Genomic DNA, 22,652 nt, shown 5'->3' with positions numbered 1-22,652 from the left:
CCAAAGGAAGCTACCCTCTAATTTAATCCAACATATGTTCCTCTCAGTTTTCTTTATTTTTCAAAATTCGACAACTGTGAAAAAATTTTAGAGCTAATTGGACATTTTATTCATCAACCACTTTCTTGTCTATAGTTTCTCAGACCCTTTGTACAGCCAGGGAGAGCTAAAGACACGGATATGGCTCTGATCAAAGTACAGTCTTCAAACAACCCAGAAAATTACTCAAATGCAATCAACCCTAAGCTTAACTGAAAACCTAACAAAGAAGTTTTGTTTTGTTTTTTCAAATTCTGTATTCTGTCAGCAAAACACAGCAGCAATTTTTTAATCTTTTTAATATAATTGATTTTTCTTTATTTAATATACTCCATTGTGTTTGTCCTTTGAATGAAGTCAGCCTATCTCCAGGTAAAGTCACCTGCAAACTACTCAGGCAAGTTAAATTCATATAGCCTTTTGCCTTTGGGAAAAGAAATATTTTTTCACTTGGAAAAAATGGAAATCTTCACCTGAAACCCTCCACTGTTATTTGGTTATAAATTTCTGAGTTATGTTAATATCAAAAATGTGCCCTTGTGGTTGAAATACAGTAGGGATCTATGTGACCTTATAAATGTCACATGATTTGATATGAGCCATTTTTCTCTGTGTTGGTGAAAAATTATGGTGTAGGGTTATTGTAATTGTGTACCAATAAATATGTTTTTAAGTTGCAGCTGTGACACAATATACCTGTGAGAGCTCTTTCTGAAAAGCTAACTCCTGTTTGCTTACAGACATAGATGAGTGCAGTTCCTTTTTTGGTCAGGTGTGCAGAAATGGACGGTGTTTTAATGAAATTGGCTCCTTCAAGTGTTTATGTAATGAAGGTTATGAACTTACTCCAGATGGCAAAAACTGTATAGGTAAGTATCTAAACAATAAACAGTCTTTATTTATGTTATTTTGTAAAATAGTAATGTGACGTCCCCCCCAGCCCCACTTTGGGACTTATTCACATTTCATTTGATCATCTGATTACATGACCTAGTAAAGATATCATGGTAAATATTCCTTATAAGGAATAAGCCAACAACTGAGAACAACTCACGCGCAGTGGTTTTATTGGGACAGAACTTGAAGCTGTCCATGTCTCAGTAAAAATAGACAAAGGAAACAAAGCAAGAAAATTAGCCTCTTGTTAAATGAGTAATACCCAAGATGTCAAAAGAGTATCTCAAGGCATTATTTGTCCATAGTGACCAGGCAGATCAGAGGGCCTGAGTTGAAGTTATGTTAATATCACCTGACAACAATTAACCTCATATCTGAAGCATTTTTTTTCTCTTGTTTCTCTTTAAAGATACTAATGAGTGTGTTGCCCTTCCCGGCTCTTGTTCTCCTGGCACCTGTCAGAACTTGGAGGGATCCTTCAGGTGCATCTGTCCCCCAGGGTATGAAGTCAAAAGCGAGAACTGCATCGGTGAGACTAACATCTATTCTGAGGTCCATGAACTGTTCAGTATAATAATACCTGGCACAGACTCTATAGAAGTCTACTAAATCCGAACCACCACAGGCATACTGACCCAAGGAATTAAACATGCAGCTGCCAACATCTGTTTTATTGAACTATCAAAAATGATTGGAAGGGGGAATGGAGGGAATACAGAATTTAGGGATGTGGGATTTTTCATTAACAGAAATCTACACTACTTACATACTTTTCAGTGTACTCTTTATCTTTTTTCCAAATGCCAATAGAGACTCTCTACTGAATTTAAGGAGTGTCTACAAAAATCATAATCTTTGGCAACCAATTTTAAAACAGCTATTAAAGGTATCCACAGTCCTAGAAATGTGAAGCAGAAAATCTTGACGATGCTGTTGAGACATTTTTTTTCCTTGGGACAGCCTCATGTCAAAAGAGAAAATATTAATTCATTTGCCCTAACAGATGTTTTTTTTCTGTTGAAACTCTTCCAGCTTATAAGAACATTGTAACCACATCAAAAGTGGGTCCCAGAATTTCCAGGTGGACATGACTGAAGGCTGACCTTTCTACAGTTACTTTATTTCACTTTTATGCAAATTATTTTTTATGGTCTTGTTGAAATTCAGAAGCATCAGCATCTTAGGGTGATTCCTAAGGGTTTTTTTTGCCTTTGAGTTATTCAGCTTTTAAAAAAAGAAATTCTGTGTAGCTGTACTGTTCACATTCAAGGGACTTATATAGACAAAACTGAAGAAAACAGTTTACTTCATCAAATTTGATTATTTTTCAGACCACGTAATTATCTATAATGGGAATCCCTACCCATTCCAATTTGGTCTTTACATCTTTTCCCTTTTCTATCTGATTTGTATAGTTCATTGTAATATTGTCTAGTGTTTTTAATACTAAAGAAAAATAAATAATACTAGAAGTATCTTAGTAAGAAATTTATTGAAAAGTTTAAAATCCTTTCTTCCATTTCTTTTTCCATATTTAATCTCATTATCCCTCTGATCCATCTATTTATAGAACAATAACAGTAGCAGTATGTCATCCATTAGGAGGGAAATGGAAATATATGTATTTTTGTATCAAAAAGATTTAGGTACCTTTTCTCTTAGTGAAAGACATCTATGATTCAGTTGCAATTTTATTAAACTTCAGAAATGTTTTATTTTCTTTATCCAGGTACTCTTTTGTACCTCTGAAAAATTGGGTTTTTTTATTAACTTCTCCTAAGAATATTTCCTTCAGACTAGAATTTCTTCTATCAGTTTTTCCCAGATGAGATGCTTCCTAACATGATACACATACACACACACACACGTATACACATGTACACACATGCACACATATCCATTCCAACATTCAGTGGACATTGCAGAGAATAAAGCACCTTTTAGGAGCTGGAAATAAAAAACATAGTCCTTGCCTTCAGGTAACTTACTGTCTAGTAGAAAAGCCATATTCTGTAAGTAAACCGGTTTTACAAACCTTCCTTACAATCCAACGTGACAGACGCTGTCCTGGAGGTATGTTCAGGCTACAGGAGCACAGTAGGAAGCTGTGAGTAATGATGGTAGTGGTGAGAGGATGGCCTGTCAAGGAAGCCTGTCACAGAGGAGTGGCGACATGTGAGGTGGCTCTTAAATGTTGGATAGGCATTTACTAATCAATGATGGCAAGGGAACAGAGGAGGCCATTTGAAACCACACGCGACACAGTGTGGTAAGGGGCATCGAGCTTAGCCCTGCAGGCAGTGTGGAGCATTGCAGGAATTTTTACAAAGGATGTGATATGACTTGCTCATGAAAATTCTGCAGATATTAACCGAGAAAATAGTATGTGCCAGACCCTATGCCGACCAGGCCGAAGGGGCAGCAGTGATCCAGACAGACAGACATGGCATGTCCTTGTGGAGCTTGCATTCTAATGTGCCTGGAGTTGGGTAATGGTTATTCCTTTAGTTTAAGTAACCCATTAGATAAGCACTTCCGATGAAAAAATGCCAAATATCACTGGTAAGGAATCCTTATTTATTTTAAGGAACCATTCTGGAATGTGGTGGGAATGATAAAATTCTCAAAACGTGTCTGAGTCCTCCTAGTTCCATAGGCACAGATTTTCAAACAGACGTGTGTTTTAAAAAGACAGCCCTGGTGGCACTAGGGAGAGAAGAGAGGGAGATGCCATAGTCAGAAGATTTATGGTAATCCCGTGATAAATGATGTTGAGTTTGAATGTACAGTGGAAGTAAAATTGACAGACCACATGCTGCTTGCAGATGGAAGTTAAAGGTCAATGTGAGGAATAAAGGTGACTCTAGGACCCCAACTTGGGTTGCTGAGAGGGGCATCAGGGAAGGAGACAGCGGAGCCCATGATGCCTGTAAGACATTGAACTAGCCCTGTTAGGTCGGCAGGTGGGCATACATACACCCCTCGGGATCAAGTGCCGGGAGCTGGATGGACGTGGACTTGGAAGTCTGGGGCGACGGGTTGATTGAAACTGGATATAGTCTTTGACTTTTGAAGCAATAATTGTTTGCTTTGAAAGAATAAGTAAAACATTTATATAATGTAATCGCTTGTGTCGTATTAAATACCAGTGGTGGACTGTTGTAGGATGATCAAATTGTTTCTCTGGAACAGCGTAGTGATTTGATTAAGCTACTAAATCCTCCTGCTGTTCTGCAGATATAAATGAATGTGATGAAGATCCCAACATCTGTCTTTTTGGTTCCTGCACCAACACTCCTGGGGGCTTCCAGTGCATCTGCCCGCCTGGCTTTGTCTTGTCTGATAATGGACGGAGGTGCTTTGGTAAGCTTTGGGATAACTGCTCTGTCACAATTCACCCTTAGAAACTTCAGAGCCGCACAGTAAGTCATCGTGCGAGTGTTTATCACTGCAAAGGACATGTCTGTGGCAGACACATCATCTGTAAATTAAAAATACAGGTCTCAAAAGTATATGCACTGGATAATTTTTAAGGTGCTTTGAATTACTGGCTCCGTTTCTACATTTTTTTGAATTTCATGCTAAAAGTAAAATTCTTACTTTGTTTCACCATTTTCATTTTGTTGTTGGCATAGATTTGTTTCTACATTGGTATATGCGTTGTTCTTGCCAAAAGTTACCTAGATTGGTTTGTTGTTGTTGTTGTTTTTAGGCTGCAATGCAAGGATGGAGAAAGAGACTTGGAAATCATTTAATATTGCGCATAATTTCTCAAATTTCCCCAGCACATTATAAAAATATTTTAATCGTTTTAAATAATTAAATAAAATCTTATAGACAGGTCATCTTAAATTGGCAAGTGAAGTCAGCAATTGAAGCTTCCCAGACCTGTCTTTACACTGCTGATGTAATTTGTATCAGATGCTCGGCCCGTGAAAAATGTTCTGTCAGAAACAGCGTTCTGTACAAATTATTCCGTCTTTTAAAACGATCAGTGAAGAGATCTGTGATGTTTGCTTTCTTGATTAGATACTCGCCAGAGCTTCTGCTTCACAAACTTTGAAAATGGAAAGTGTTCTGTACCCAAAGCTTTCAACACCACAAAGGCAAAATGTTGCTGTAGTAAGATGCCGGGAGAGGGCTGGGGGGACCCCTGTGAGCTGTGCCCCAAAGATGACGAAGGTAAGGGCAATGACAGGAAACACCACGTTATGCTAGCTTGGGAATTTTGTCAGAAGTCAGTTTGACTGCGTAATTTATGACTGTTTGGAGGGTGAAATTACCCCCTCACATAGAAACTTGAATGGTTCAGTGAACAACCTAATCCGAGAGACATGCTTCAGCTTTTCTATTCAACACATGTACGCGTAGATAGGTACCCTGTGATTTCACTTTTATTCCTTCAAGGTTAGTATTGCTTTCAAAGGAATGAATTTGAGAGGTGCAGGGTAGGAGATGCAAGGAGAGGATGAAAATGATTGCTGCAGGAATCCCACGTGAGTGTTACATCACAAGCGGGGCTCAGAATCATATAAAATTCTGAAAAGCTGAGTCAGTACAGTGGCCATTTGTTGGAAGAGACCAAGAGCTTCCAGGTCTTATTTTCTTAGCACAGCTGAATTGTAGGGTAATTCCTAGCAAGCTCAGAACTGGCTTGGTCTCTAGGTCAGAAGTGGCTTCTGTGTGTAATGGGCAGAGGCAGAGACAATGAGCAAACAGATAGAACCAGATCCCTCAGTAGTGGCACCCTGGAAGGAGCTGGGCAAGCTCAGGTGACTGTTTCTACCTATGCTCAGTGCTGCTTTTGAAATAAGTCATAAAAATAAAACTCTTGTCAAAAACAGCTTTGTAGAGGAAAAGTAAGTCCCATGTCGTGCATAGTGTTAATCAGTTCTTAAGTTCTCTGATAGTTGAGGCTCTTCAGTAATGGGGAATTTGTATTTTTTCTCTGTAGTTGCATTCCAGGATTTGTGTCCTTATGGCCATGGAACTGTTCCGAGTCTTCATGATACTCGTGAAGGTGTGGTTTGATATATTTTATTTCTGTAACCTTCTTTTATATGAATATATTACTGTACATTTATTTTATAAACCATGGAATTTTACTGTGTAATATATAGTATATTGTACTTAGTGTACATATACGATATTTATTATATATGCATATGTGCATCACATTGATCATAAAACTATGTTGTGGTATATGAAATACATTATCTATTTCTCTGGTAAAAGAAATGTTCATATGTTTCGAAATGTTAATCCTGTTGAATAGATATACACAGCTTTGGCGTATCTTTTTATATGAGGAAATTCATGGGCAATTCTATATTTCAGATGTCAATGAATGTCTTGAGAGCCCAGGCATTTGTTCAAATGGTCAGTGTATCAACACAGACGGGTCTTTTCGCTGTGAATGCCCCATGGGTTACAACCTTGATTACACTGGAGTACGCTGTGTGGGTGAGTGTTGACTCCACATCATACACTTTCACAGTTCTGTATTATTTCTCATATTCAGCAAAAGGTCTCTCAGGCACCCTGGGTGGTGGTGGGATCTGCAAAGCCAGAATTAAGTAGTTAGCAATTGCTCTTTCTTCTCCCACCCTACATTTTCCAGTAGGTCTGATTTATGTGAAGATGGAGAGAGTTGCCCAACCTCTGCCTTCAACCAAATATACAAACTCTGATGTGTCTAGAGATTTACAGTTGCCAAACCACTAACTGGCAAAGACATCCATTTTACTTTATGACTTTCCACCCCTGCTCTGGTAGCAGAAGACCACATTCCTCTTTGGGTTTGTGATTTTTAGGGCAAGCACGGCGGTCTGTGGGCTCGGAGCATTGCACACTTGATCCTTCGGGGTCCTCTGCACAGCACAAGAGCCAGACAGCCAAGACCGAGTAGGGTGCGAGAGTCCTGGGTGCCCTGCAGTGACCTGGAAATGTGCGGTGCCAGGTGGATATTCATACACATGTTCCTGTGAAACGAAAACTTCTCCAAACTTTGTAGCACTGTCTCATTCTTTTTCAGATACCGATGAATGTTCAATCGGCAATCCATGTGGAAACGGTACATGCACCAATGTTATTGGGAGTTTTGAGTGCAACTGCAATGAAGGCTTTGAGCCAGGGCCCATGATGAATTGTGAAGGCAAGTGATACTTTTCTTACTATTTCTTCTTGATACAGAATGGGTTGTTTTAATGTCTCAGCTTTTATTTATATTGTTCTGATAACCTATTAATGATTATAGTCATTACAAATGTGTTTTCATTTCACTGAGCATAGTTTCGATACCTGGTTTAAAGCCCTTGTCTGATAATTCCAGCATCTCGGTCATCTCAGAATTGGCATCTGTTGATTGTCTTCTGACTTGAGATTGGGTCCCATTTTCCTGGCTCCTCATTATGTGGGTTAATTTTGGATTATACCCTGGATATTGTGAATGGTATCTTCTGGAATAAGTTATATTACTTCTAGGAATGTTGATGCTTTTGTCTTAACTTGGGGGAACATAAAAGCAGATTGTCAGGCCTGTGGAAGACAGTGGTTCAGATTTCAGTTCTGCTCTGTAAACCTTCGTGGCTAGCCTCTTTGATTTTCCCCACACATGCATGGTTAAGTCAGTAATTTGGGCTGACTTTATGCGTAAAATAATAGTGTTTTTCCTTCTTTGGCCCTCTCTTTTCTGGGGTTGCCCCTCACTCTTCAACAGTCTGGGTGGCCCCAAGGCTCCCGCCCCTGATTCCTCTAGACAGAAGCTGAGAAAGTTTCTATTGAAAATTTAGCTGCCAGGTGCTGCCATTGCCAGGACTGTGGCCATCCACAGGGTAATTTCAGAAAAAGAAGAAAGAAAAAAAAAAACTTGGAAATTTGTTCCTTGTCGGTCGTTTGCTGAGTTTTGACTCACCACTAAAGACGACTTCTCTTAGTTTTTAGTTGACTTCCAGAGCGTATAGTTGTTATTTGTAAGAGGGTGAGTTTGTTAGGTACCCAGTTCTCCATACTGTAAGTGGAAGTTCTACTGTCCTGCTGCTTTCTGCATGACTGCCAAGTAAACATTAGGGTGGTGCAAAAGTAATTGCAGTTTAAAAGGTTAAAAATAATTGCAAAAACCACAATTACTTTTGCACCAACCTAACCCATCAGTGTTTATTTACACAAATAATAAGAACCCTGGGCGCTGAGCCATGGCTGTGTGTTTCTTTGATCAGATATCAATGAGTGTGCCCAGAATCCACTGCTGTGTGCTTTCCGCTGCATGAACACGTTCGGGTCCTATGAATGCACGTGCCCGATTGGCTATGCCCTCAGGGAAGACCAGAAGATGTGCAAAGGTAAGGCCACAGGCAAGGGTGTAGTTAAAACTTAATTTGTCATGCCTAAGGATTTTATCGAGCTTTACAGAAATGTTTATGACAGCATTTTGCTGGTACATTTCCATACCTGGACAAGAAGACACTTGGTGGTCTGTCCAATCAAGTCGAAGATAAGATGGGACGAGGGACCCACCCACTGTCATCCTTTTGGGTTCCTATGAAAGCACAAAGTGCCCTTTCCTGAATTTCTTGCCACTAGGACCAATGCTGAAACTTCTAAGTCTAGAATAGAGCCAACAGCTGAAAAAGCCTAGGCTCCTCCTTTCTGTCCCACAATACAATTAATTACATTGTAAGAGCCAGAAAACCAAAACTGTGACAGAAAAGTCCTAAACAATAGTCTGCTCCTGAGAATTTTATGTTTTTCTCTTTTAAAAATATTGTGTAGACCTGGACGAATGCGCTGAAGGGCTGCACGACTGTGAATCTAGAGGCATGATGTGTAAGAACCTGATTGGCACCTTTATGTGCGTCTGCCCACCCGGGATGACCCGGAGGCCGGACGGAGAAGGCTGCGTAGGTAAGGCTGTCACTGATGCTGTGGTGTATGTACTACTCCCACTCCAGCACAGGCTTCTGCCACTGCTGCCAAATCATCCGAACCGCACGCAAGCCAGCAATTTTTCCGGCTGTTCAAGGCTGTGCTGTACCTCGACCTCTTCCTTCCATCTCAGGGTCCATGTCAGTATAATCGGGTCTGGAAATGCAGTGGCAGTTATGCCTGTCCTAGAGTATATGCCCCCTTGTCTACTGTAATTATGTGTCCTGTAACTCTAAAACACTAAATTAACAAGTGTAGGAAGACGCCTTGAAACAGTTAGGCTCCTGTAGCAAAATAAAAGCATGAGTTAATGTTTGTTTTCTTTCTCTTTCTTTCTTTCTTTCTCTCTCTCTCTCTCTCTCTCTCTCTCTCTCTCTCTCTCTCTCTCTCTCTCTCTCTCTCTCTCTCTCTCCCTCCCTCCCTCCCTCCCTCCCTCCCTCCCTCCCTCCCTCCCTCCTTCCTTCTTTCCTTTTTTTATCATTCCCATGAATGAGGAGAGTAAAGAGGCAGATACTCTCCAGAAACCTCTTACAGGCTGGCTGGCTCTGTGACCTTGAGCAGTTTTTTTTTTTTAAACATATTTGAATCTCAGTTAATTCATCTATAAAGGGAGGAGGTAGGGCTAGATCTCTAAAATGACTTCAAGAGTTTAAAATGCTGTGGTTTTTAGAATGCAAGTCAAAGTCTCATGCCATGGACGCTGCCCATGGCCTCTGTATCCATTACCTCAGCACTTTATCCTCAAAGTCTCACCTAGGACACTGGAGCCCAGCACAGTCTTCCTTCTCCTTGAGAAGAAGTGGCTCCCCCTCCTTTAATTAAGAACCTGCTGCTCCTTCCTTACCTCCAGAACCCAGAAAAATGTGGGTATTTTTGGAGGAACATTTAAAGATTACTAATAATGTCTTATTTGGGGGGAAAAAACAAAAAACTAAATAAGATTTCTTAAAATAAATCTATTAGGGATTGCCTGGTGCTAAGAGTCAGAATACAGAGCGTGGTTGGAAATGGACATTAGGGATCCCTTTGGGAGATAGAAGCATTCTAAAACTGAATCGCAGTGATTGCACAAGACTGTAATTTGCTAAAAATCATTGCATTGCACATTGAAACACGCAAGTTTTATACAGCATCTAAATTATACTTCAATAAAGCTTTTTTAAAAATAAATCTACCATAGGAAAAGAATGTTCATTGCAATTTTACATGTATTAACAGCAACAAAAAAGAATAGGAAACAACCTAAGTGCCATCCATCATAAGAGGATAGCTAAATAAATATGGCGTATCCATGCTATGAAATGTCACAGCAGTTAAAAGGAGTAAGATATATGTGTGTACTGAAGTAAAAAGAATCATAAATGTATAGTTACAGAACAATATAGGCAATGTGTCATATTATAAAGAAATTATAAATAATACTATGCTTTCCATAGGGACATATGCAAGCAAGTAAATACACATGAAAAGATTTTTTTTTTTTAATAATCATCGAAAGAATTACCTTCAGGGAAGATTTTGAGATTTGAGGTTACTGATCTGAGGTGAATTTAACTATATCTGTCAATTTTAATTTTTTACAAAAGAGTGAGTTCCTGAATTACATGTGTAACATAAAATTCATTTTTAAATATATGCAAAAACCCATCAGGTTATGATTGTATTTCAGAGTTTCTTTTAATCTATTAGATATTTTATTCAAATACACTACTTAATAAAGTTAAAAATAGATTGTATCAGAGGTTCAGTTATGCAGTGCTTTTTTCAAAAACATTTTTCTTCCAAGATCTGAAAACCCAGAGATTAAGCTAGACTCCTAAGTCTAGGAGTAGAGAAGTTTATAGAATAACGTATGTCCCTCAAAATCTTGCACAGGGCGAATACTAACACGTACGGAAGGGTAGAAATAACGTGTATGGCAGACATTGTTTACCATCCTGGTTTCTTATGTACGTGAGATTTATTTTCATCTATTTCTCTCTTATTTGTTTAAGCATGTATGTGTGTGTGAATTTCATCCAGCTGAAATACTTACAAATGTGTTTTACTTTTTATTCACGGAAATTTCTTATTTTTCTAACTTGCTGAATTTTACTTTATATTGTTGTTACTACATTCATATGTGTGTTTCCTGGGAAGAGGAGGGGGTAGGCATTGTGATCAGGTTAAGAACCCATATTTCTTCTTCCTGGATCTCTCATAAGTGAGCTGAATGACTTGAAAGTGACTTAATTCTCTGTGCCTCCGTTTCCTCACCTATACAGTAAGAAACTATGATCTGGGTGGGAGAAGTGTGTCTGCTCTAGCTCTAATATTCTATGGTACCATGAACTTTCTTTAAAAAAAAAGACGACACAGGGCAGCATTATATACTTGTAAGTGTTTCATTGTTAAAAGATGCTTCAAAAAATACATGTTCTAAAACTTTGCTGCTCCTCAAGCTTTTCATGATACCATGTTGATTACTGTAACTTCTATAAAACTGTTTTTGATCATCAAGAAACTCTTTGTAGAGTTTTATTTTATTCAGACATATTTTTACAATTAGAAATTTCATGAACAACCAACCAAAATATTAAAAAAGTATTTACAAATGTCACAATGAAAGGTAAAGCCACACACAAAAAAAATAAAAGAAATAAGAGTGCTGAGTACAATGAAATTGGAATCCAACAAAATTACCTCAAAATAATGTCAAATGCAAAATTAGCTAAAAATATTACAGGGTAAAGAATTAATGTTGAATAACTAGGGTGTACCCCTAAAACTAATATAATATTGTATGTTAGTTATATTTTTAATAAAAATCTTTAAAAAATTTAAACCATGCTGATTCCTATTTCAACTATATCAATTTCTGACATTTGAGTGAGAAATTTCGACAGAGGAGTTCCATGTCGTAGGTCATTTAGACATAAGCCTTTCTTGCGATATTTCACTCTTCCTTTTTGGAGCACTCCAAACGATCGCTCCACATTTTGTGTGTAAATCAAAAGCAAAGAAAAAAGTAAATTACATTTGAATCTATTACAAATGTGGTGGTATGATTGTATGTGTGTATTTGTGTGTGTGTATGTTTGCATGTGTTTCTTTTATTCAAACAGTGTATCTTTTTTATCATACAATTGTTGAAAATACTAAAAATAGACAATTGTATTCATTGTGAGGAATTTAATATATGGGGAGAAAGCGAAGTCTTATCTAAAGACTTGCTCTGAAGCAAGATGGAAAATAAAGTAGATCTTAAAATATCACCTGTGAGTCTATTATAAATGTAATGGTATAATTTTTGTGTTTCTTTCGTACACATATATACATATATTATTTTTCAAATTTTGAGTCCCATCTCACTAATGTCTACATATCTAATATGCCTTATGGACTATCCTCAATGAAATTTAACACAAAGGAAGTAAATTTTGTCTCTCGTTCCCTGTTGTGAATATCAAAAGTGTCTAGAACGTAAGAGGCACTTAATAAATAATTGTGATATAAAGGAATGAATTGAACCAAGATCCTATATTTGGAAATTGTGGCTGTTTAATTTTGTAATATTAAATACTCACATGTGATGACTACAGTTTAAAAAAAAAAGAATTAAAGTTATGTAGAAAATCCAAAACCTCTGTAAAGAAAACTAAATGTAGAGACAGGAATTTGATTATGCAATATATTATGCCCCAATAATTATTTTTTAAAATAAATAATAAATGAATAGAAAAATCTAATAAATAGAAAAATTTTACCAAGATCATTAAATTTTAATGTAAATACCAACAGAATAATTTTGGGGCTTCATTAACATTACTTAAATGTAATTGATGGGAAGGAAGGCTTTGTTTTAAATATGTGGAATAAAAAACGTTATTTTACTCCCATCCCTTAAAGGTTTTAGAAATACGACAGGGAAGGGAGAGTACTGTTTCAATTTAAGTGAAGAAGTGATCACAACTACAGACTGAAAAAGAATACAGATATCTCTAAAAATAACTGCCCCAATTTAAAAAGTTCATCTAACAACCTTTGATTAGAAGATAAGGGAATTGGGTGAATGGGAGGAGTATGGAATATTTTTGTAGAAGCCCAGTTCCATGCTACAGGGTCAAGAGGCATAGAAGTGAAAGAGAAATCACAGTGACATGCTAAAACGTAAGGAACTTTGCTCAGAGTCGTGCTGACCTCCTAAATTACCTGAAAGTTTGAGTATAAATGCCCCAAGGACAGAGAGCATAACAGCTTTGGTAAGAGAGCATTCATAGAACAAACTTGAATTGAAACTGGTGATCTTCTGCTGTACTGTTTTTCAGCAAACAGCTGAACTGGAGAAAATTATTCAAAGATAAATAATTACACAAGACTGCAACAAAGGTATATATGCTGGGGAGGGGGGTAAAGGAAGAAAGGAAAATAAACAAGAATTGGATTAAAAGACTTCAGAACGCAGAAGAAGAGTTTAGAAAAATAAAAATCCAAATAGAAGAAACTGAAAAAGATGATGAAATCGTATCAAGACATAATGAGCTTAGGAAAGAAATAAAGCTACCACAGAAATTAAAGTCACGTTAGGAGCAATAAAAAGTAGAAAGGGATGAAGACACAATCAGTAATGTGGATATGGAGGTGACTAATAAGATGATAGAGGAAGAAGACAAAGAAATTTAATATGTACATAAATGGATTCCCTTAGGCGGAAAAAAAAACTGAACAAATAAAACAAAAATATGCATATATTTAAATACATCTGAGTATTTGTGGAAGAAATACTTGTAGAAAATATTTAAATATGCATATCAGAAGAGCACACTGCTCCATGGAAAATGTTGCAGAACAGTCATTCATTGTTTTCTATTAATTTACTGAACATCTGCAATGTTTATAGTTCTGAGGATATCAAAATAAACTACAAGGACAAGTTTTTTCCCTCCATCCCCTCAAGTAGTTTATGTTCTAGTCAGGGAGAAACAGACATCAAGCAAATAAAGAAATAGTCAACATGATAATATAGTGGTAAATCTTTTTTGAGAAAACAAAATTTAGTGATTGAGTGGGAGCTACTGTTTAGAATACATTTTTCATGGAGGACTTCTCTGATGAGGTCACTTTTGAGCTGGGACCTGGGAAGGAAAAATGCGGAGCTAACAAAAGCAAAGATCCCTACGGCAGGAATGAAAGCCAGTGTAGCTGGAGTTTATGCCAGGAGAGTGGCATGAGGTGAATGAAGTCCAGAGGTCGGCAACAGCGTTGCGGGCCACAGTAAAGAGTTTGGTTTTGTGCTGAGTGCTTTGTGGCAGAGCGATTCAGAGTGTGGGCCAAGAAGATGGATGATGAAGATGAGAAATGCAGTTTCCTATCTAATAGTTCTGTGACCTCAGGCAAGTTGCCTTCCCTGTGTGCCTCAAAATTCCTCATCCAAAAATAAATAGGAATAATGAGATCGCTAACCTCACCAGATTATTGGGAGAATTAAATTAGTGATTTCCTGTAAAACCCTTGGAACAGTGCTTGACATACAGTAAAATTTCAATTGTTACTTATTGTCTAAGATCTCAGGTTGCCTTGTAGATAGATAATGCATTGTAAGGGGGTAGGAGCAGAAGCAGGATTCATTTAGGTGGCTATTTTAATCATCCAGATGAGAGAGAAAAGGGGTTCAGATTAAAGCCATAGCGGCTTAGAAATGTGGTGCAATGGATAGATTCAGAATATACTTTGGGGATAATAAACAGAACTGGCTAGTGGATTGATTGGATATAGTGGATGAAGGAAGACATATAAAAGATGAGTCCTAGGAGTTTTACTGGAATAATTGATTGGATGAAGCTACTATTAACTAATAAGGAAAAGATTAAAAGAAACCAGTTTGATTTGGGGTCACAGAAGAATAAAAATTCTGTTTTAACTACGTTAAGTGTCAGATATGTATTAACTTTCCAAGTGGTAACATTAGGTAAGCAGATATATTTATGAGCCATAGCTGTAAGTTGCTGACAAATAGGTAGTAGTGAAAAAATCATAAAATTGGACGAGGAGGGAGGGAGAGAGAGAGAGAGAGAGAGAGAGAGAGAGCAGTGACTGAGCTCTGGGCACTCCAATATTTAGAGTGATTAAAAATGTTTAGAAGACCAAAATGAATAGCCTTCAAGATAAGTTGTCCAGGTCATGACGGAGTTATGAGAGTTAAAAGAATGGATTATTGCAACACTTGGGAATAGTCACTTGTAAAGCTGCTGAGATACAGAGTAAGATATAGACAGAGAAGTAACAATTAGATTTGGTGACTTCTTCAGGCACAGTTTCCACGTAGGAGTAGAGCACATGAGTTATGAAAAGAATCAGAGGTGAGGAAGTGGAAATGACAACCATAGATCATTCTTTCCAGAAACTTGTATGGAACCACGAAACACCTTCAATAGCCAATGCAACCTTGAGAAAGAAGAACAAAGCTGGAGGCATCATGCCTCCTGATTTCAAATTATATTACAGCAGTAGTAATCAAAGTACTGCAGTACTGGCGTAAAAACAAACATACAGATCAATGGAACAGAATAGAGAGCCTAAAAATAAACCCATACATATACAGTCAATTAATTTTTGACAAAGGAACCAAGAATATACAATAGAGAAGCATAGTCTCTTCAATAAATAGTGGGAAAACTGGACAGCCACATGTGAAAGAATGAAACTGGACTCCTATTTTACATCATACACAAAAATTACCTCAAAATGGATTAAACACTAGACGCTAAGTCTTGAAACCATGAAACTCCTAGAATAAAATATAGGAGATAAGTTCCTTGACATTGGTCTTGGCAATTACTTTTTTTTTTTTATTTGACACCAAAAACAAAGGCAACAGAAGCAAAAATTAACAAGTGGGATTATAGCAAACTAAAAAGTTTCTGCTGAGGAACGGAAACCATCAGCAAAATGAAAGGGCAACCTACGGAACGGAAGAGAATATTTGCAAACTGATAAGGGGTTAATATCCAAAATATACAAGGAACTCATATAACCCAATAGCTGGTAATCATCATCATCATCATCGTCTGATTTTAAAATGAGCAAAGGACCTGAATAGACATTTTTCCAAAGAAAACACAGAAGGGATCAACAGGTATATGAAAACATGCTCAACACTGCTAATTATTAGATAAATCAAAAAAAAAAAAATCCAAAATGAGATACCACCTCACACCTGTTAAGATGACTGTGATCAAACAGACAAGAGATAGGTGTTGATGAGGATCTGGAGAAAAGGGAACCCCTGTGCACTGTACCCTTTGACACTGTTGGTGGGAATGTAAATTGGTGCAGCCAATGTGTATGGGGTATGGAGGCTCCTCAAAAATTAAAAATAGCACTACCATATGACCTAGCAATCCCATTTCTGGATATATATCCAAAGCAAACAAAACCATTGTCTCAAAAAGATATCTGTACTCTCATGTTCATATCACAATAGTCAAGGTATAGAAACATCCTAAGTGTCTGTCTATGGATGAATGCATCAAAAAAGTGTGATATATACATATATATGTATATCATGTACATATATATCATATATATGTATGTCATGTACATATGTATCATATATATATATATATATATATATATATATATATATATATATAGTATATGTAATGAAATATTATTCAGCCTTTAAAAATAGGAAATCCTGTCATTTGAAACAACAGTTGGTGAATCTGGAGGGCATTATGCTAAATGAAATAAGCCAGGGAAAGACAAATACTGCATGGTATCACTTCTATGTAGAATCTTAGAAAAACAAAAGCTGTTGAGCATTTTCTCATATGTCCATTGGCCATTTGTATATCCTCTTTGGAGAAATACATATTCAGGCCCTCTGCCCATTTTTAATTGGATTGCTTGTTTTTTTGTTGTTGAGTTGTATGAGTTACTAATCATCAGAGAAATGCAAATAAAAACTACAGTGAGATATCACCTCACACCAGTTAGAATGGCTATCATCAACAAGACAAATAGTAACAAGTGTTGGAAAAGCTGTGGAGAAAAACGAACCCTCATACACTGTTGGTGGGAATGCAGATTGGTGCAGCTGCTATGGAAGGCAGTGTGGAGGTTCCTCAAAAATTAAGAATAGAATTACCCAGCAATCACTCTCCTGGGCATCTATCCAAAAAAATCTGAAAATATTATCCATAAAGACATATGTGCTCCAGTGTTCATTGCAGCTTTATTTACGGTGGCCAAGACATGGAAACAACTAAAGTGTCCATGAATAGGTGAATGGATAAAGAAGTTGTGGTATATATGGAATACTATTCGGCCGTAAGAAAAGATGAAATAGTACCATTTGCGACAACATGGATGGATCTTGAGATTATAATGCTAAGTGAAATAAGTCAGAAAAAGTAGAGAACCATATGATTTCACTGATATGTGGTATATAAAATTAAAAACAACGAAAGAACAAGACAAATAAAAAAACAAAAACTCATAGACACAGATAATAGTTTAGTGGTTACCAGAGGGTAAGCAGGGAGGGAGGTGGTAAATGAAGGTAAAGGGGATCAAATATATGATGATGGAAAGAGAAATGACTCTGGATGGTGAACAGACAATGTGATATATAGATGAGGTATTACAGAGTTGTACACCTGAAATCTATGTAACTTTACTAACAATTGTCACCCCAATAAATTTTTAATTTAAAAAAGAAAGAAAAAAAAACACAAAAGCTGAATTCACAGAAACAGAATGAAAAAGTGGTTGCCTGTGGGTGGGGGTTAGGGAAATGGGGACAGGTTGGTTAAAGGGTACAAACTTGGAGTTATAAGATGAATAAGGTCTGAGGATCTAATGTATAACATGGTGATTATAGTTGATAACACTATTGTATAATTGAAATTTGCTAAGAGAGTAGAACTTAAATACTCAGACAAAAAAAAATGTAAATATGTGAGTTGATGGATGTGCTAATTAACTCAATGAGTGGATTCCTTTTACAAGGTATATGTATATCAAACCATCATGTTGTACACTTTAAATACCTTACAATTTCATTTGTCAGTTATACCTCGATAAAGCTGGAATAAAGTAAAATAGAGCACTGAGCAGGAAAAAAAAAAAAAAGGAAAGAAAATTTTGCCCTACGGGGAACAAAAATGTAGCAGTAGCTGGAGGGTTAATATGTTACTGTGAGTTTTTTTTAAGGTGGAAGTTATTAGAAAATGTATGCTAAGGAAATGATTCATAGAGAAAAGGAGAATTGTGAAGTCTTGGAAGACAAACCAGAGGAACAAGTGCAAGGACTTGGCCTTTGAGAACAACCAGAGATAGTTCAGCTGTTGAAAAAGGACAAAAGGTTGAACGTGAGTGTGCAGACAGGTGGTTCATAGCAGAGAGGTGAAGGAGTTCTTAATGTGTCATTTTAGAAAATGGGAGTGTGGACATACCAGGAAGTATAGTGAGATTGTCAAGGAAGTATTAGTACCCATTGGAGATTTGAGTCTTGAATTAAAGTGAGACTTGCCCTGGTTGTGTGTTTTTCTCTAGTCTGTCCTGCTACACTGGATTAAGCACAAAGTAGGTAGGAAGAGTTGAGCAGAGACAAGAGTAATGGACAGTGAAATGGTTAGTCATTGGTGATTCTGATATGATCTAGAAATTATCAAAGCATAGAAAGTGGAATGCTGGAAATCAAACTTTCATAGATGGCACAACATCACACTAGATATACCCTAGTGAATTTACAAATTTCAACAGCAAAAATGGGGGGGGAGGGAGCGGGTAAACTTTTGTGGCTATAGTCAACCAGAGAGAAAAAGAAATGACCTTCGAGGTAGAAAAAAATTAAAGCTGCTCTTATTTCAAGTTTCCTCAGTAATTCTCAATGCCAATGGTAGTAAAGCAAAAGTAATCTAAGATTTTGAGACACATCTAGTTATCTTTCAAATATAAAAGCTACCTATATTTTTCATTATGAAACATGGAGAAACACAGGCAGTATACCAACAAGAGCCCTTCTTGAAAAAAATAATTCAAACAATTAAAGGTGAATGAGGAATAGATTTAAATCAAGAAGACAGACCTTGAAACCTCAGATTCTAGAAATAACAGACACTATACAATTATTTAAATCCATAACAATCAAATTTTTATATATACTTAAATTTTCTGTAATAAGTTATTTTTTTCCTAAAAGGGAAATAAATATCTACACCAAGACACATCAAGACGAATTTCAGAACACTAAGAGCAAAAAAAAAAAATCCTACATTCTTTTCTCTTTAGAAAGAAAAACCAGATTTCCTGCAAATGAACAGTAAAAGAAAACAATGGAACAATACTTTTAAAACATTCTAAGGGACCCTGCCTCACCCAATTCATGTACCTCATGAGGCTTTATCAGAGGCTGAACCTTAAGGGAGCCAGCAAGTGGCAGAAAGACTTAGGGTGTGCTGGCTTTTTGCGGAGCTATCCCAGGCCCAGTACGGGTGGCAGCTGTCCTCATTTGCAGCGTGGCCTCTCCCACATGTCTCCATGGTAAGCACAGGCAGCGGACAAGCATGGATCGTTTTGTAGCTCCTATCAGGTAGTCTCTGGCCGGTCACAGGCAGTGGGTGACCTGGGCCTGCACCAGAGCTCCTCCAAAAGGCCCAGAAACAACATACTTGTAGGGTGGCCTCAGACCAAAGCAGAGCACTGTGCAATTAGCCCCACAAGCAGCACACACAATGGGCGGTCTCAACAGGAACCAGAGCCTGTTGGGGCGAGTCCCACTCAGTGGGGTAAGCCCCCCGTACAACGGCCTGTAAGCTGTGGATGGGGCCAAACCCCACAGCCAATCAGCCTGAGGATCAGTCCCAGCTACTTATGTGTCAATAACAATTAAGGCTCAACTATAACAGGAGGGCACACACAACCCACACAAGGGACACTCCTGAAGTACCTGGAGCAGGTGACCAGAGAGATTGTGCCTTTGGGGCCCACAGGACACCTACTACATAAGGCCACCTGCCAAGACTGGAAGACATAGCAGATCTACCTAATACATTAAAAAAAAAAAGAAAGAAAGAAAGAAAGAAAGAAAGAAAGAAAGAAAGAAAGAAAGAAAGAAAGAAAGAAAGAAAGAAAGAAAAAGAAAAAAGCAGCCAAGATAAGGAATCAAAGAAATGCATCCCAATGGAAGAATGGGAAAACTCCTTAAAAAAACAACAACAAAAAATGGAGGCAAACAACCTACCAGAAACAGAGTTCAAAACAATGATTATAAGGATGCTCAAGGGACTTAGTGAGAACTTCAACAAAGAGATGACAAGCATAAAAAAGAACATAGAAACCACAAAAAAAAGAACCAGTCAGAAGTGAAGAATACAATAACTGAAATGAAGAGTACACTAGAAGGAATCACCAGCAGACTAGATGAAATGGAGGATCAAATCAGCGGTTTGGAAGACAAGGTAGCAGAAAATATCCAGTCAAAATAGCAAAAAGATTTTAAAAATATGAGGATAGTTTAAGAGACCTCTGGGACAACATCAAGTGTAACAATACTTGCATAGGGATACAGAAGGAGAAGAGAGAAAGGAAGGGGTTGAGAACCTATTTGAAGAAATGATGACTGAAAACTTGCCTAACCTGAGGAAGGAAATAGACATACAAGCCCAGGAAATCCTGAGAGTCCCAAACAAGATGAACCCAAAGAGGCCCACACTGAGACATATCATAATTAAAATGGCAAAGGTTAAAGACAGAGAATCCTAAAAGCAGCAAGAGAAAGGCAACTCCCATATAAGGGAGCTCCCATAAGATTGTCAGCTGATTTCTCAACAGAAACTTTGTAGGCCAGAAGGGATTGGCACAAAATATTCAACATGATGAAAACCAAGGATCTATAACCAAGACTACTCTATCCAGAAAGGTTATCATTTAAAATAGAAGGACAGATAAAGAGCTTCCCAGACAAGAAAACACTAAAGGAATTCATTACCACCAAACCAGTATTACAAGGAATCTCAGAGGGACTTTAAGATGAATAGAAAAAAAAAATCAAAATTATGAATAATAAAATGTCAATAGCTACATATCTATCAACAATTACTTTCAATGTAAATGAATTAAATGCTCCAATCAAAAGACATAAGAGGGCTGAATGGATAAGAAAACAAAACCGTTACATATGCTGCTTATAAGAGACTAATTTCAGATTAAAGACACACACAGACAGAAAGTAAAGGGATAGAAAAAGGTATTTCATGAAAATGGAAATGAAAGAAAAAGCTTGGGTAGCATACTTACACCAGACAAAATAGACTTTAAAACAAAGACTATAACCAGAGACAAGGACCCAGTAATCCCACTTCTGGGTATTTATCTGAAGAAACCCAAATGCTATTTCAAGGGGACCTGAGCATCCATGTGTTCATTGCAGCATTGTTTACAATGGCCAAAGTGTGGAGGCAGCCTAGGTGTCTGTCGATGGAAGAATGGATAAAGAGGAGGTAGTACTTATATACAATGGAATATTGCTCAGCCGTGGAAGGTAATGGGTTTTTGCCATCTGCAGCAGCATGGATCAACCTGGAGGGTATTGTGCTGAGTGGAGTGTCAGACAGAAAGACAGATGCAATGTGATTTTGCTTATATATGGAATCTAAAAAACAAAATGGAAACAAACTCACAGTTACAGAAAACATTGTGATGTTTGTCAGATGGGAGGGGAGTTGAGGGTGTGGGTGAAAAAAGGGGGAGGGATTAAGAAGTACAAATTAGTTGTTACAAAGTTGTTATGGAGATATAGGTTATAGCATAAGGAATATAGGCAATAATATTGTAATAACTGTGTAGTGCCATGTGGGTACCAGACTAGTCAGGGGGATCACTTCTTAAAGTATATAAATGTCTAACCACTATGCTGTACACTGAAATTAACATAAAATAATATTGAATGTCAACTATAATTGAAAATGTTTAAAAGGGGTGGGGGGATTAAAGGGGAATAAGAGCCCCAAATTTCTAGGTATAAAACAAGCAAGTCATGGGGATGTAATGTACATCATAGGGAATATAGTCAATAATATCGTGATAGCGTGGTCCGGTGTCAGATTGTTGCTGGACCTATCATGGTGATCACTTCTTTAGGTGTATAAATGTTGAATAACTATTGTGTACCCCTGAAACTAATATAATATTGTATGTTAGCTATATTTTAAATAAAAATCTTTAAAAAACATTTTAAGGGAAAATACTTTTGAACTGAAATTCTATGTTCAATCCAAGTGACAAGTAAAATAAAAAATGGTCAGAAGTATGTTTTAGTTTTAGAATATTTACCACCCACATACCTTCTAAATTCCAAGCTATATGCTCTAATATATTTTTAAAAGCTAATCCATGAGGAAGAAGTAGTATACATGAAGCAGGAGTGAGTCAAGAAACCAGTAAACCTCATTATTTGGTTAAACTAGATGTTCATAGTGCATAAAACTTATGACAAACTAAAATTTCTACATCATATCAACATGGCAGGTGTCACAGGGAGAGAGCAAAAGTAAACTCATGCCAAGGTACTGTTATTGCCAGAAGCTATGAAACTGATAATTGATCGAAAAGTATTTATTAAGAGTGTGTATTGAAGTTGTTTCTAGGTTATCACTGGAAGAATAGAAATAAGATTGTAAGATTGTAACTTTCAAATGTGAGTTGGGGATGGGAGGAGGACATAGAAAATGACTGTTTAAAGAAATACTGAGAGAAGGGGCAATAGCACGGTAAATATATAACAACATAATATGGCAGGTAAGAAGTCA

General features: G+C 37.2%; 1 protein-coding gene across 1 annotated transcript in view; it reads left to right on the top strand.

Annotated features, from left to right (window-relative positions):
* FBN2 (fibrillin 2) overlaps nt 1-22,652 on the top strand; it is a 266,506-nt gene that overhangs the window by 223,790 nt on the left and 20,064 nt on the right. Inside the window, exons 47-55 of the mRNA XM_019732405.3 lie at nt 780-908; nt 1,346-1,465; nt 4,174-4,299; nt 4,966-5,118; nt 5,891-5,956; nt 6,274-6,399; nt 6,971-7,090; nt 8,154-8,276; nt 8,707-8,838. Coding sequence (XP_019587964.1) covers nt 780-908; nt 1,346-1,465; nt 4,174-4,299; nt 4,966-5,118; nt 5,891-5,956; nt 6,274-6,399; nt 6,971-7,090; nt 8,154-8,276; nt 8,707-8,838 — 1,095 coding nt within the window. The remainder of the gene's footprint in view (nt 1-779; nt 909-1,345; nt 1,466-4,173; nt 4,300-4,965; nt 5,119-5,890; nt 5,957-6,273; nt 6,400-6,970; nt 7,091-8,153; nt 8,277-8,706; nt 8,839-22,652) is intronic.

Source organism: Rhinolophus sinicus, chromosome 3, assembly GCF_057876585.1.
Source record: "Rhinolophus sinicus isolate RSI-liver-muscle chromosome 3, RSI-T2T, whole genome shotgun sequence".
Classification (NCBI taxonomy): Eukaryota; Metazoa; Chordata; class Mammalia; order Chiroptera; family Rhinolophidae; genus Rhinolophus; species Rhinolophus sinicus.
The sequence above is the reverse complement of the archived record's forward strand: the minus strand, read 5'-3'. Positions and strand labels throughout refer to the sequence as shown.